Here is a 15,863-nt window from a genome sequence, read left to right as displayed (position 1 = left end):
TCTGCTCTGCCACAGCCCCATGCTCTGCCACAGCCCTCTGCTCTGCCACAACCCCATGCTCTGCCACAGCCCTCTGCTCTGCCACAACCCTCTGCTCTGCCACAGCCCTCTGCTCTGCCACAACCCCATGCTCTGCCACAACCCCATGCTCTGCCACAGCCCCATGCTCTGCCACAACCCCATGCTCTGCCACAGCCCTCTGCTCTGCCACAACCCCATGCTCTGCAACAGCCCCTGCTCTGCCATAGCCCCATGCTCTGCCATAGCCCCATGCTCTGCCACAGCCCCATGCTCTGCCACAACCGCATGCTCTGCCATAGCCCCATGCTCTGCCACAGCCCCATGCTCTGCCACAACCGCATGCTCTGCCACAGCCCCTGCTCTGCCGCAGCCCCATGCTCTGCCACAGCCCCATGCTCTGCCACAGCCCCATGCTCTGCCACAACCCCATGCTCTGCCACAGCCCCATGCTCTGCCACAGCCCCATGCTCTGCCACAACCTCATGCTCTGCCACAGCCCCTGCTCTGCCACAGCCCCTGCTCTGCCACAGCCCCATGCTCTGCCACAGCCCCATGCTCTGCCACAGCCTATTATGTGGCAGGTTGGGTACTATAACATTTAAAAAAATAAGTATTTTCATGCAAATGGACCAATAAATGTTGTATACAAGTATTGTATTGTGCTGTGTCTTTATGGATCAGGAACTCTGGGTGTAACTGTTTCTGTACAGTGCATCTCAGTTAACGTGTTTGTTTTCCGGCATGGAATGTTAAACGTGTTTGTTTTCCGGCATGGAAGTAAAACGTGTTTGTAAATAATGAAACATGTAGCCTGGGTGCCAGTCTTTTTCTGTTTAAATAGTGAACTTGTCATTCTATTGACAAACAATGCCATGCAGTGATTTATCTTTTGTATACTGGTAGTTAAATGCAGAAAAGCTTAATGGCAGAGGAGGGATGTTCCCTGAACAGCACAGTGTAATTGCTCGGCTCTGTGCAGTTCCAGCAAGGCTGTTTGAATAACAAAGTTGCATCCTATCCATATCAAAGGTTTATGAAGTGGATTATGCACATCCATCACATGTACTATCTTCATCACTCCTATGCTCATCTTCATACAAAACCACTCAAACCCACCTCAACATCACTGTTTCAAACCCACCTCAACATCACTGTCTCAAACCCACCTCAACAACACTGTCTCAAACCCACCTCAACAACACTGTCTCAAACCCACCTCAACATCCCTGTCTCAAACCCACCTCAACATCACTGTCTCAAACCCACCTCAACATCACTGTCTCAAACCCACCTCAACAACACTGTTTCAAACCCACCTCAACATCACTGTCTCAAACCCACCTCAACAACACTGTTTCAAACCCACCTCAACAACACTGTTTCAAACCCACCTCAACAACACTGTCTCAAATCAGCCTAAACAACACTGTCTCAAATCCACCTCAACAACACTGTCTCAAACCCACCTCAACAACACTGTCTCAAACCCACCTCAACATCACTGTCTCAAACCCACCTCAACATCACTGTCTCAAACCCACCTCAACAACACTGTCTCAAACCCACCTCAACAACACTGTCTCAAACCCACCTCAACAACACTGTCTCAAACCCACCTCAACATCCCTGTCTCAAACCCACCTCAACATCCCTGTCTCAAACCCACCTCAACATCACTGCCTCAAACCCACCTCAACATCACTGTCTCAAACCCACCTCAACAACACTGTTTCAAACCCACCTCAACATCACTGTCTCAAACCCACCTCAACAACACTGTCTCAAATCCACCTCAACAACACTGTTTCAAACCCACCTCAACAACACTGTTTCAAACCCACCTCAACATCACTGTCTCAAACCCACCTCAACAACACTGTCTCAAACCCACCTCAACAACACTGTTTCAAACCCACCTCAACAACACTGTTTCAAACCCACCTCAACAACACTGTCTCAAATCCACCTCAACAACACTGTCTCAAATCCACCTCAACAACACTGTCTCAAACCCACCTCAACATCACTGTCTCAAACCCACCTCAACATCACTGTTTCAAACCCACCTCAACATCACTGTCTCAAACCCACCTCAACAACACTGTCTCAAACCCACCTCAACATCACTGTCTCAAACCCACCTCAACATCACTGTCTCAAACCCACCTCAACATCACTGTTTCAAACCCACCTCAACAACACTGTCTCAAACCCACCTCAACATCACTGTCTCAAACCCACCTCAACATCACTGTCTCAAATCCACCTCAACATACTGTCTCAAACCCACCTCAACATCACTGTCTCAAACCCACCTCAACATCACTGTCTCAAACCCACCTCAACAACACTGTCTCAAACCCACCTCAACAACACTGTCTCAAACCCACCTCAACATCACTGTCTCAAACCCACCTCAACAACACTGTCTCAAACCCACCTCAACATCACTGTCTCAAACCCACCTCAACATCCCTGTCTCAAACCCACCTCAACAACACTGTCTCAAACCCACCTCAACATCCCTGTCTCAAACCCACCTCAACATCACTGTCTCAAACCCACCTCAACATCCCTGTCTCAAACCCACCTCAACAACACTGTCTCAAACCCACCTCAACAACACTGTCTCAAACCCACCTCAACATCACTGTCTCAAACCCACCTCAACAACACTGTCTCAAACCCACCTCAACAACACTGTCTCAAACCCACCTCAACATTACTGCCTCAAACCCACCTCAACAACACTGTCTCAAACCCACCTCAACAACACTGTTTCAAACCCACCTCAACAACACTGTCTCAAACCCACCTCAACATCACTGTCTCAAACCCGCCTCAACAACACTGTCTCAAACCCACCTCAACATCACTGTCTCAAACCCACCTCAACAACACTGTCTCAAACCCACCTCAACATCACTGTCTCAAACCCACCTCAACATCCCTGTCTCAAACCCACCTCAACAACACTGTCTCAAACCCACCTCAACAACACTGTCTCAAACCCACCTCAACAACACTGTCTCAAACCCACCTCAACAACACTGTCTCAAACCCACCTCAACAACACTGTCTCAAACCCACCTCAACATCACTGTCTCAAACCCACCTCAACAACACTGTCTCAAACCCACCTCAACATCACTGTCTCAAACCCACCTCAACAACACTGTCTCAAACCCACCTCGACATCACTGTCTCAAACCCACCTCAACAACACTGTCTCAAACCCTGAGTGGGCCTTTATACCTCCACCATCGTCGGCTGTCACACACAGACATATCTCCCCTTTCGGGTGCATTGATACAGCTGTGATGTAATCAGGGTGGTTGTTATGGTGACGGCTCTAGATTTGTCTCCAATCGTCCTGTTGCTATCCTCTGAGGTGCCATGGTGAAGATAACAGGGCTTATCTATACAGATACACATGCAGTAGCTTGGACCAGATACTGTTTTCTTTTCACAGTCACATCTGACGCAACGTTTTCCTGGCATTGTGAGAACAGTAATGTGTATCTTCAGGTCAGAGTTTAACAACCTTTAAAAAAAGAAATCTTTACCTGCACCCGCTTATACCACCCCAACCCACTTCTAGGTACTTTAGCCAGAGCTATGCGTGTTGCCTTATTCTAGGCAATAAAAGCATTACTATCCTTATATAGGTATTGTATAGTACAAATGTAGTGTTATTAACAAAAAAATCAACTTGCATTTCTTTAGTGGTATGACTTATACTTTATTTCTCAAGAAAAGCAAAATGTTTCTTTTTTTGGTTTCTATTTTTTAACATTCTCTCTCTCTCTCTCTCGCATTTCACATCTTGTTGAATGAGATAGGCGATGCTCTGCTGCCAACATAGTCAGAACTATTTACGTACTTAGGCTCTGATTACTGTAGCACCATTATAGGTTACTTCAGTATACTTTCCCCCCGGCATTGTCACTATGTTTTTATGAGTGCGGGGTTTCATGTAGAGGTCAGGTTTATAGAAACATTTATCCTTAATACTGTTGCGTCTGGATGTGGATTTGTATTGTTAGGTATAAAGCTTGTTTTCTTTTAATCTTGTAGAAAAATAGGAGTCAGTTGATGCATTAGTGATGTTTATTTTATTTTGTTGAGGCTAAGAACAACACCCACCTCAACAACTATCTTCCGTCATGGCATAGATAGACAATGCTGTCAATCCCTTTCTTTCTGAGGAACACACAGTCAGGTCTCAAACATAATGCTTACAGACAGACAGAGAGAGAGAGAGAGGCAGACAGACAGAGAAAGAGAGAGAGGCAGACAGACGGAGAAAGAGAGAGAGGCAGACAGGTGAATGTGAAAACGGTTTAGAGGTAGCTAAATATCTGACATGCAGAAACCTGTGAATTCCAAAGAACAACATAACTAGCTTTGTGTTCTTGTTTGTTGTTCTTGCCAGTGTCAGTGGGTCATTAGTAGGTATTGAGAATAATCAGTTCTGTGTTTCAGTTCCATGGAGACAAGGGACTGGTTACGCAGCTGCTTTGAAGAGGGGGTCCTCAGCAAAGAGCTCCTTCACGAAGTTGTCCTCATCCTTGACCTCAGCAGGGCACTGAGCAGACACAGTGGTGGGGAAGGGCAGGATGGTGGGCTGGCTCATCCCAGGGATCTTTGGGTCTTGGACCATGGGCAGAGTGGCGCCCTTCTCACCCACAGGCTGTTCGGGGAAGGAGGGCAGGGTCATGGGCAGGCCCAGGGCGGGGAGGAAGGTCACGGTTCCCTGGGGAGGGTGACGGGACTCGGTCCCGTGTGGGTGCTCGTGGTGATGGTGGTGGTGCTCGTGCTCGTGCAGGTGAACGTGCTTGTGGTCGTGATCCAAGGCTAGCTCATGGTCATGCTCGTGAGTGTGGCCCTCGCCATCGTGCTTGTAGTTGTGATGCTGGTGCGGTCCGGTGTCAGTGCTGTGGTTATGGGCCTTGGCGTGGTGGGTGTGACCGTGGTCGTGGCCGTGACCGTGGTCGTGACCGCCAGCAGCTCTATCGCCATGAGAGTGACCATGGGCGCCATCTTTATGATCATGGGCGTGGGCGCCGTCGTGTTTGTGGTCTTTGGTGTGGTCGTGAGCGTGGTCGTGAGTGTGGTCGTGAGCGCCGGTGGCATTATGGGTGTGGTCTTCGCCGTGTTTTCCAGACTGAAGGGTGTGGCTGTGGTCGGTCTCTCCTCCCAACAGGTGAGCTCCCTTCTCCTTCTTTGAGTTCTGCAGGACAACAACCAACCAGGGGATCAGTCACAGCATCATCAATCAATCAATCAATCAATCAATCAATCAATACACATGATCAGTAACCTCATTAGTAATTTAACACCAAAAGATATAAACCCAGATGAAGACCTAATAACTGAAATGGTGCTTTGAACCATTAAACACACAGTGGAGCCTACAAGAACACTGTGGAGCATACAAGAACACTGTGGAGCCTACAAGAACACTGTGGAGCCTACAAGAACACTGTGGAGCATACAAGAACACTGTGGAGCCTACAAGAACACTGTGGAGCCTACAAGAACACTGTGGAGCCTACAAGAACACTGTGGAGCATACAAGAACACTGTGGAGCCTACAAGAACACTGTGGAGCATACAAGAACACTGTGGAGCCTACAAGAACACTGTGGAGCCTACAAGAACACTGTGGAGCCTACAAGAACACTGTGGAGCCTACAAGAACACTGTGGAGCCTACAAGAACACTGTGGAGCCTACAAGAACACTGTGGAGCCTACAAGAACACTGTGGAGCCTACAAGAACACTGTGGAGCCTACAAGAACACTGTGGAGCCTACAAGAACACTGTGGAGCCTACAAGAACACTGTGGAGCCTACAAGAACACTGTGGAGCCTACAAGAACACTGTGGAGCCTACAAGAACACTGTGGAGCCTACAAGAACACTGTGGAGCATACAAGAACACTGTGGAGCCTACAAGAACACTGTGGAGCATACAAGAACACTGTGGAGCCTACAAGAACACCGTGGAGCATACAAGAACACTGTGGAGCCTACAAGAACACTGTGGAGCCTACAAGAACACTGTGGAGCCTACAAGAACACTGTGGAGCATACAAGAACACTGTGGAGCCTACAAGAACACTGTGGAGCATACAAGAACACTGTGGAGCATACCTCATTCTCAAAGACCTCACAGTTGACCGAGACAATATCCTGGCCTCCCATGTCGTGAGAGTGGGAGCCCTTGCAGTGTCCTTTGTGCTGTGGAGAAGAGACAGGCAGACATTAAAATGTTAGTTATTACATAGTTATTACATTGTTATTACATAGTTATTACATTGTTATTACATAGTTATTACATTGTTATTACAGGTTTTTACACTGTTAAACACTATGTAGGCTATAATTCAGGTGTAATAATGCTGCTACTACATGGTTTATGCTGTTTGACAAAAACATCAACGGTACTGTCATTCACTTACTGCAAACTCGCAGTCCATCAGAGGACACTTGGAGGCTGCGGAAAGGTCGGTGGTGTTGGCACAGGTAGTCTCCTGGATGGTGAACTCTGCAAAGTAGAAGGTCGCCATGCCCATCTGGAATACCAAGCAACAGAGGTCAGTGAGTAATGACAACAAGGTCATTACACCACAATATGAAACCAGTTCATTTGCTGCTGTAAAAGGGGATTCATTGTTTTGTTGAATTGTTATGTTGTGTTGTGGTGTTGGTTTTATATTATGCTATATTGGGTTGTGTTGTGTAGTGTTGTGTTCCTCATTGGGGTGTGTTGTGTAGTGTTGTGTTCCTCATTGGGGTGTGTTGTGTAGTGTTCCTCATTGGAGTGTGTTGTGTAGTGTTGTGTAGTGTTGTGTTCCTCATTGGGGTGTGTTGTGTAGTGTTGTGTTCCTCATTGGGGTGTGTTGTGTAGTGTTGTGTTCCTCATTGGGGTGTGTTGTGTTGTGTAGTGTAGTATTCTGACCGATGTCCGTGCACGGGTGATGTTGAGGATGGCGAAGTGATTGGCCAAGCCGCTGTCCTTGTTGAACTTCTCCATGGACAGGGTGGCCGTCTTCAGGATCTCCTGGTGGTCCTTGGGCATGGCAGAGGGACAGTCTGGGCACTGCTTAGCCACTTTCGCCGCAGCCGCTGGGAACGGACATACACATCGGTACACTGTTTAGAAAGGGTCTTTCATTGGTCAAGCATGTAGCGTGTTATATGGTTATTAGCAGACGCTTTAATACGCAGTCATTTATATTTAACTTATATTCAGTATATGTGGTACATATATGGGAATCAAAACTCCGATGTATCGAACATCGTGCTCCCACAGAGTCATCAGAACCACATGACAAACAACATGGCAGTGCATCACCCAACTACTACACGGTGGATGGATGCAATGTGCTGTTGTTTAGTGGGAAGCACCGTAATGAGTGTTTTGGAGAGGACCAAGCCGTGGACTTTACCTGGTCTGACCACACAGTTGTACTTGTACAGACGAACCACTCTATGGACTCTGTTCATGTAGATAACAGCCTTGCATTGACCGTAGACCTGTGAGTAAATACATACAAGACAAAAAAACAGATTAAACACGGGCCGATTTTGATCCAAGGCCCTGGGTACAGTAATCCTCCAGACATCGTGTGTGTGTGTGTGTGTGTGTGTGTGTGTGTGTGTGTGTGTGTGTGTGTGTGTGTGTGTGTGTGTGTGTGTGTGTGTGTGTGTGTGTGTGTGTGTGTGTGTGTGTGTGTGTGTGTGTGTGTGTGTGTGTGGTGTGTGTGTGTGTGTGTGTGTGTGTGTGTGTGTGTGTGTGTGTGTGTGTGTGTGTGTGTGTGTGTGTGTGTGTGTGTGTGTGTTGGGTTCTTACCGGTGTGTTTTCAGCCTTGGGGACCTCACAGTCCTTTGCGTTTTTCTTGCTGACCACGTGGCAGTCGGTCTCCAGCACATCCATGGTCAGGTAGAACACAACCCCTGTTTCCCCCTGAAACAGAGATAGAAATACAGACCAATCAGCACAGAGAAGTCAACATTCATTCCCCTGTGGCTGGTACTGAAAAACAAGGGGATTGAAAGAATACTTCTTAAAAAAAATATATATACAATCGTCTTTGAAGTCACCATCTATAACTTCAAATTCTAGTCAAATCCCCCTGCCCCTGCTCTTAGAAAAGGCCTTGCTGACAATGTGTGAATCTGTCTCATCTGTCTTAGCGGTAGGCCATATCACTTTTTCACTACCTATAAAACAGAGAATATCTCAGACGACATTGTATTGTATGATACTTTTTAGATCCCAATTTCTGTTATCTCCATTTAAAAACTGCGTGAAAATCTGAAAACTGACAACCTATTGAAGCACATTGCATTTAAAAACAGAGAATGTTACAGGGCTGTTCTTTAGGACAGTAGCTAAATAATTTTCCCTTTTTAACTTAGTGTAGTACCACGCATGTAGAGTTACAGTGAAAAAAATAGAAGCAACAGAACTCACATGCTCCATCTGGTTGACGTTGCTGAGGCGGTGGAGACCGAACACGTAGCCTTCTGTGCGGTCCTTGTTGATCTTGTCTAGGGCCTGTCCTGCTGCTCCCAGGGCCACGGCGTCCTGGCACGACCCGGCCTTCATGCCGGCTTCCAGGGGGGCGGCGTGAGCATACACACACGCCAGCAACAACAAGGCACACTGCTTCATCATGATGGAGGTCCGATGGGCCGCTGGCTGTCTCACACACGCTGAACGGGCTGGTGAGGTGAGGTGTGGAGAGATGGTTCAGTAGGGCTGATATATATACAGCTCCATGTACCCCCTCCAACCCCACACACACCCTCCCTCTTCACAACACTGTTCTGGGTCCCACCCCCCAACACCAGGTAAACATGACCCTTAACCTCCCCACGATGCCCCTCTGTGATACTATCAAGGAATGTGGTCCCTATCAGTCCCATAGGGCCCCTATCAGTCCCATTGTAATCTACCCAGAAACTCGGAGCCCTGTCAGAAGCTATAGGTAACAGTGACCAGGAATGTCTTATCGTGCTCTTTTAAGTGTTAAGTATCAAAAACCGTGAACAGATTTTTGGTTTCACCAGTAGGAATGTCCTTGGAATTGTCCCTTTTCAGGGTGTTACTCAGTTTTGGGGAAGCTACTCTAAAAATAAAGTTGACCATGCTACCAATTACAGTACTTCATACTTGGAAGAAGATAAGCTACACTATAGCTACCCTTAACAAAGAATATTATTAATTTAACTAAAGTTACTTTGAAAAAGTAGTTCACTTACATCCTTTCCCAAACTACTTAGTGAAACATGATCCCCATGGAAATCTTGTCATGATGTGTGTTTTGTCCTATATTTTTTATTTATTTAAACATTTTAATCCCAGCCCCCATCCCCGCAGGAGGCCTTTTGGTAGGTCGCCATTGTAAATAAGAATTTGTTCTTAACTGACTTGCCTAGTTAAATAAAGGTTAAATAAAGGTTAAATTAATAAATATATATTTTTTTAAAGCTACGACCTTTGTCTTTCACTTGGAATAGTTTATTTATGTCTGAGTAAAAAAACCTTTCCAATCCATACGATCTATTACATAATATAGTATAATAAACAATATACAAATATGACGTTGTCATAGTGAATTCATGACATGTGAATGAATAAGCCTGTCCATACTTTATAACATGTCTATATATAGTTACAATCAGCTTTAGGAGCATCTTCCCACACGGACCTTATGTGGGGGCTACATTAAACCAGCTAAACCAGCTTTAAACCAGCTGTAGTCCCAAAATTACATTCAGATACTCTACTATTAAAGGCTGTACTTAAACATAAGAGAAGATAAACTAAAGAGTCTGTGTTGTGGTCCTCCCATTTCACTTTCACTGTTGGGCCACATACCCAATGCCATACTCAATGCAGGGATATGAACACAACTCAAACCCTGTGCGGATTTCATGTGGCTGGCAAAATTCTGGCGCATATTCACCCCAAAAAATTGACCGGATCACTTTTGTCAAGAAGTTGATCAATGTTGGTCACCGCCTTTCAAAGTGTGTTGCATTATGGGTATAAAAATGGTCCGATTTGCAACGACTACATGTTGACTGCATGACCTTTACAAAAATCACGTGATTAATGGTCATGAAATTTCGACTGCAGTCGACTGGAAATTTCTGCTGTTGCTCCTCACCAACTGAAAAGTCGGAACCAAAGCATTGTGGGAGACAACCTTTTCTGGGTTTTTTTTGGAAGCAAATGGCACCACATGCTCATAAATGGTTGATGTCACCACCTATAATTGGTTATTAACTTATTAACAATGCATGTTTACTGTTTTGGGTGGATGAGTATTCAGAGCTTAAAATACATCTGTATCCTTACAATATAATTACATAACCCTACATGTGATCCAAATTTCTAACATAAATAAATCAAATATCCTACTTGCGACAATATAGCTAATGTATTTATCTAGATGTTACTGTTATAGCCTGTAATGTATCTTGTCTGTAATATTGTTGTCACCAAACACATTCTAATGTGTCGATCTGTTTATTAAGTGTGAATCAAATGTAACATATTGTACGCTAGTTACTGTAGGGATTTATACACTGGCAATTTTAGAGGCTTTATCTGTGTCTGGGAAACCGGCCCTTAATGAGCAAGTACCCCAGACAGTGGGGCTGCAGGTAGCCTAATGGTTAGAGCTTTGGGCCAGTAACCGTAAGGTTGCTGGATCAAACTCCTGAGCTGACAAGGTAAATATCTGTCGCTCTGCCCCTGAACAAGGCAGTTAACCATCTGTTACCCGGTAGGCTGTCATTGTAAATAAGAATTTTTAACTAGGCAAGTCAGTTAACTTGCCTAGTTAAAAATAAAAGACACGAGTTGTGGGGTCAATAGCAAGTGCATATTACTGCTTGGCATATTGTTTACCCAGTACGGGAACAGATGTAGTCTAATCCTGTTCATATTGTTTACCCAGTACGGGAACTGATGTAGTCTAATCCTGTTCATATTGTTTACCCAGTAATTGATGTAGTCTAATCCTGTTCATATTGTTTACCCAGTAACTGATGTAGTCTAATCCTGTTCATATTGTTTACCCAGTAACTGATGTAGTCTAATCCTGTTCATATTGTTTACCCAGTAACTGATGTAGTCTAATCCTGTTCATATTGTTTACCCACTAACTGATGTAGTCTAATCCTGTTCATATTGTTTACCCAGTAACTGATGTAGTCTAATCCTGTTCATATTGTTTACCCAGTAACTGATGTAGTCTAATCCTGTTCATATTGTTTACCCAGTAACTGATGTAGTCTAATCCTGTTCATATTGTTTACCCAGTAACTGATGTAGTCTAATCCTGTTCATATTGTTTACCCAGTACGTGAACTGATGTAGTCTAATCATTTTCTGTACATTGAACGTTGTGTCCTTCATGCGATTGATTCATATTCTGTTTCTTTATATGCTTAATGACAAAAGCAACATAAAGGTTGAGAAGTTAAGCAATATACTGCAGACTCTAGTGATGTTGACATGCGATCAATGACCATACAGTAAGAATCTTTGTGGACTCCATTTAATCACATCTGGTACAATTCTATGTTACACAATCACAAATAATAATGAGTAAGGTACAAGGGCATGAAGTAATGACACACAACAGAGCATATCCTATATGCTGCAAAAAACACAGTATTCTCATTCGAGTAGCCTATGCACTCACTACCTGGTTATATTTTGAGAAAATACCATAGAAGTCTTGTGAATGTTAGAAAGAGCTTGGGCTGGTATCGAATTTCGTCGGACCATGTTCAGCTTCGTGTTGGAGAAGTGGCATTTTGATAGCATTCATTTCATCGGCAAAAACAAAGGTGCAAAAACAAAGGTGAATGACATGTCTGCTATTGTCGTGTTTCCTAGAAACAGCAGAAGTTGTCCGACTTTCGCCGCAGCCCATGTACCTTCCTCAACTTTACTCATCGACTTCTGCCTACAGTCGGCTACTTTCGGCTTAGCACTCAAACGGGCCCATAGTCATTTCTGTGTCAAGAGAAAGTCTACCAGCAGGGGACACTCTTCGCTGGGCTGTGTTAAACGTCACCTGGGTGTGGGTTTCAAAGTGCAAGGACTGTCTGATGCCTATCCACTTTTATCTGATAACTCTCTGCCCGGGACCTCATTCATATCTCTTTAACTGATATCACTATGGTGGGTTTATACTTTAATATTAGTACATCATTTTGCTTTATTTTTTTAGCGATAGCTGGCTATCAAGTGGCTGGACCAGTTTTCCCCAAAATCAACGATGTGTAACGTCAAGATGTGCTTGCTAGCCAACCAACAACGTTAATGACGCTATCGAGCCAATCTACTACATTTAGGCTACTGAATGAAGTATATTAAACTGATCGTGACTAGATTTAATCTCATTTCACTGAGATTGGTTTAGTCTACATGCAACAATAGCTGTATACTGTCAATCACTGAAATCTATTATTTGCTTTTAGATTAACAAAATCAGATTATTGAGCCTTTCCCCCCTCCCCTTTTCAGTGACTGTGATCATGTGAACTGCTGATTGTATTGTAAATGTTTCACAGTTAGCTAGGATATTTCATTTTACTGGTGTTCTAGGCAATCTAAAAGTTGATGAAACGCTTCTAGAACATTTATTTGGTATCAGCGTTGCTGGCTTCATTAAAAAAAACTGTTAATCTGGTGAATTTTTGGAGGTCCTTGGTCTTATTTATTTGTTCGAGGGCCTATTCATGAGGCCCACTTTACCATATTATCCTGGAGGTCCATTTACACACACAGTCTCATTGTACAGTCCCTTACTTTGCGGAATGATATCTCAACTCAACCTGGTCTCAGAGCATTTTGTATCACTCTGTATGGAAATCCGAGACACTCCATTTAGTATGATATATTACGTTCTGTATGGTATGTATTATTTTGTGGATCTCCATCACCCATTTCATATGATATGTCACGAATTACAATTCGTATTATATGTTACAAATTTGCAAAACGTACAATATGTTACTAATTTGCTAAATGTATGATATGTTACGAATTCTAGCTAGGTGGCTAGGGTTAAGTTTAACAGTTCGGTTAAAGGGTTAACCCTTTAGCTAACCCTTCCCCTAACCTTAACCCTTTAGCTAACCCTTCTCCTAACCTTAACCCTCCCCTAACCTTAACCCTTTAGCTAACCCCTCCCCTAACCTTAACCCTTTAGCTAACCCTTCCTCTAACCTTAACCCTTTAGCTAACCCTTCTCCTAACCTTAAGGTTAGGGGAGGGGTTAGCTAACATGATAAGTAGTTGAAAAGTTGCTAAGTAGCTAAAATGCTAAAGTTGTCCTTGATGATATTCGACCTCGCAGCTGGTTGCTAGACGTTCGCGTTATAAGCCCACCCATCCACCCTCCTTTCCTTTTTGCCTTATCAGTAACCATCATTCTTACGTAACCGTACCAAATGTAACATATGATACTAAATTGAGAGTCTCGTACAGAAACATATGGAATGCTCAGAGACGAGGTTGCTCAACTTTAAACAATGCGAAATTAAAATTAAAAATCTTTGTTTAGCTGCTTTCTATTCTGTGGCTGCATGAAATAGCAAACAACGTGAATTCAGTAGTGACATTTGTTTACTTAATCTTTGTGGCTCCCTGATGAAACAGTAATCCATTACAAGACAACAACAAAAAACGACAGAAAAGACGGTCATTTAATATGAGAAGCTCAGAGCTGTTAGGATTTTTTGAAGTCCTGCAGTGTCATAGAGATACAAGTAGATACTGTGAACAACAGCCCATAGAGATAGATAGAGGACTCATCTTTCTATCTGTGCCAATATAATCGTCTGCGACAGCATGGGCAGTGCCATTGAGGCTATCTCCATTTTGAAGTAGTCCATTCTCTTCTTTACGATTGGCTGATCCCTCCTGATGACCTGTTTGGACATGACTCCAACAGGGTCACAGGGAGGGAACAGGCAATGGAGTTGGAAGTCCCACCCATTTGAGTACATTAATGTTGTGGATGCCCACAATGGTGCAGCCCATGCTAAAACTGCCTCCTTGGCCACTAGAGGGCTCTATCATTCTCTATGTGTAGTGCACATGTGGCATTAGCCAACCTGTAAAGTGTATTTTTTTCAATTTTTTAATTTCACCTTTATTTAACCAGGTAGGCTAGTTGAGAACAAGTTCTCATTTGTAACTGCGACCTGGCCAAGATAAAGCATAGCAGTGTGAATAGTATAACACTATTGAATAGAATCCACGATCTGGATTTGAGCGAGTGCTCGGCTCGTTCTCGACGCCGTGTGCAACCGAATGCGCGCTGAAATCTACACACGCTGTGGTTTATAGCACCGCCCACTGGGCGAAATGGCATGAAAAGTGTGGGTGTGTTCGAGGGCCGACTGTATCAAATCAAATTGTATTAGTCACATGCGCGAATACAACAGTGAAATGCTTACTTACAAGCTCAGAATCAACAATGCCGTTTTAAGAAAATACAAAAAAACGTTTTTAGCAATAATGTTAGTGTAGGCAAACGATGAAGATGGAAACTAGATCCTGCACAATTGTAGTATAGAGCAGCAGAAGCTAATAGTTAGTACGTTTAATAACACATATTGATCAGTACGTTATTTTAATCTGAAACATTCTGATTTCTATGTTAGGGGATCGGTAGTTTTTTTTTCATAGGGCCCCAAAATTCTGCCGACGCCCCTTCCAGGCAGTGATGCAACCCGTCAGGATGCTCTCGAGGGTGCAGCTGTAAAACCTTTTGAGGATCTGAGAACCCATGCAAAATCTTTTCAGTCTCCTGAGGGGGAATAGAATAGAATTGTCGTGCCCTCTTCACAACTGTCTTGGTGTGCTTGGACCATGTTAGTTTGTTATTGATGTGGACACCAAGGAACTTGAAGCTCTCAACCTGCTCCACTACAGCCCCGTCAATGAGAATTTGGGGCGTGCTCGGTCCTCCTTTTCCTGTAGTCCACAATCATCTCCATAGTCTTGATCACGTTGAGGGAGAGGTTGTTGCCCTTGCACCACACTGTGAGGTCTCTGTGAGGTCTCTTCCCTACAGGCTGTCTCATCTTTGTCGGTGATCAGGCCTACCACTGTTGTGTCATCAGCGAACTTAATGATGATGTTGGAGTTGTGCCTGGCCGTGCAGTCATGAGGGCCCTGTACAGGGCCTTTTGGGGGCCCTAAACAAGATTTGGTTGGGGGCTCCCCCCCACCTCACAGGGAAAACATTTTAGTGCCCCCCCCTCCTCATGACAACGTAGAGAAACATTTACAATTTAGTGAATTTCCTGCAATTCCACACATTTTGCCATGACTTATGCCATGTTAATGATATCTGAGTGAGAGTGTGTATTCTACTATTCTAACTCTCAACAGGTTATTGACCCCGCCTGAGCAAGGCTCAGATCAACATGGCAGTGTCAACATAGCTGCTATTGTTTCTAAAAGAAATTCTGTATAAGGGGCTACATAAACTTTTCTATACTCCCATATCACACACTCACAAACTGAAAACATAATGTGTGTACAATTCATTGGTTAGAGAGAGGTCTCAAATATCACTTTCATTTGGGAAAAAAATAATTAACTGACTGGCTTTCTTGATGTCTGTAGTATTCTCTTGGTTATGCAATCTGGGTTCCGCTCAGGTTATGGATGTGTCACTGCAAGCTTAAAGGTCCTCAATGATGTCACCATTGCCCTTGATTCAAAGCAATGTTGTGCTGCTATTTTTATTGACCTGGCCAAAGCTTTTGATACGGTAGACCATTTCATTC

At 44.1% G+C, this 15,863-nt stretch overlaps 1 protein-coding gene across 2 annotated transcripts; it reads right to left on the bottom strand.

Moving 5' to 3' along the window:
* Positions 1-4,113: 4,113 nt before the first annotated feature.
* Positions 4,114-9,027, bottom strand: fetub (fetuin B). Of its 2 annotated transcripts, none has more exons than XM_071346436.1 (7): positions 8,506-9,027; positions 7,882-7,995; positions 7,478-7,565; positions 6,988-7,154; positions 6,488-6,601; positions 6,180-6,266; positions 4,114-5,254 (listed from the first exon to the last, which is right to left on the bottom strand). In XM_071346436.1, the coding sequence occupies exons 1-7, from the start codon at positions 8,707-8,709 to the stop codon at positions 4,529-4,531; spliced, it is 1,500 nt and encodes a 499-aa protein (XP_071202537.1). In that variant the 5' UTR covers positions 8,710-9,027; the 3' UTR covers positions 4,114-4,528. The 2 variants fall into 2 exon arrangements, with proteins under 2 accessions (XP_071202537.1, XP_071202536.1); XM_071346435.1 differs by having other exon boundaries at positions 6,988-7,181; positions 8,506-8,791.
* Between the last annotated feature and the right edge of the window lie 6,836 nt (positions 9,028-15,863).

The sequence above is a fragment of the Salvelinus alpinus genome, chromosome 16 (genome assembly GCF_045679555.1).
Source record: "Salvelinus alpinus chromosome 16, SLU_Salpinus.1, whole genome shotgun sequence".
In the NCBI taxonomy this organism is placed as follows: Eukaryota; Metazoa; Chordata; class Actinopteri; order Salmoniformes; family Salmonidae; genus Salvelinus; species Salvelinus alpinus.
Note: the sequence above shows the minus strand (reverse complement) of the source record. Positions and strands in the feature narration are given on the sequence as shown.

Excerpts from the sequence above, each read along its gene's own strand:
- fetub (XM_071346435.1), bottom strand. The coding sequence starts at position 8,709 with ATGATGAAGCAGTGTGCCTTGTTGTTGCTGGCGTGTGTGTATGCTCAC. Across the intron at positions 7,996-8,505 it reads ACGTCAACCAGATGGAGCAT|GGGGAAACAGGGGTTGTGTT; the intron begins GTGAGTTCTGTT and ends TCTCTGTTTCAG. Across the intron at positions 7,566-7,881 it reads CCAAGGCTGAAAACACACCG|GTCTACGGTCAATGCAAGGC; the intron begins GTAAGAACCCAA and ends ATTTACTCACAG.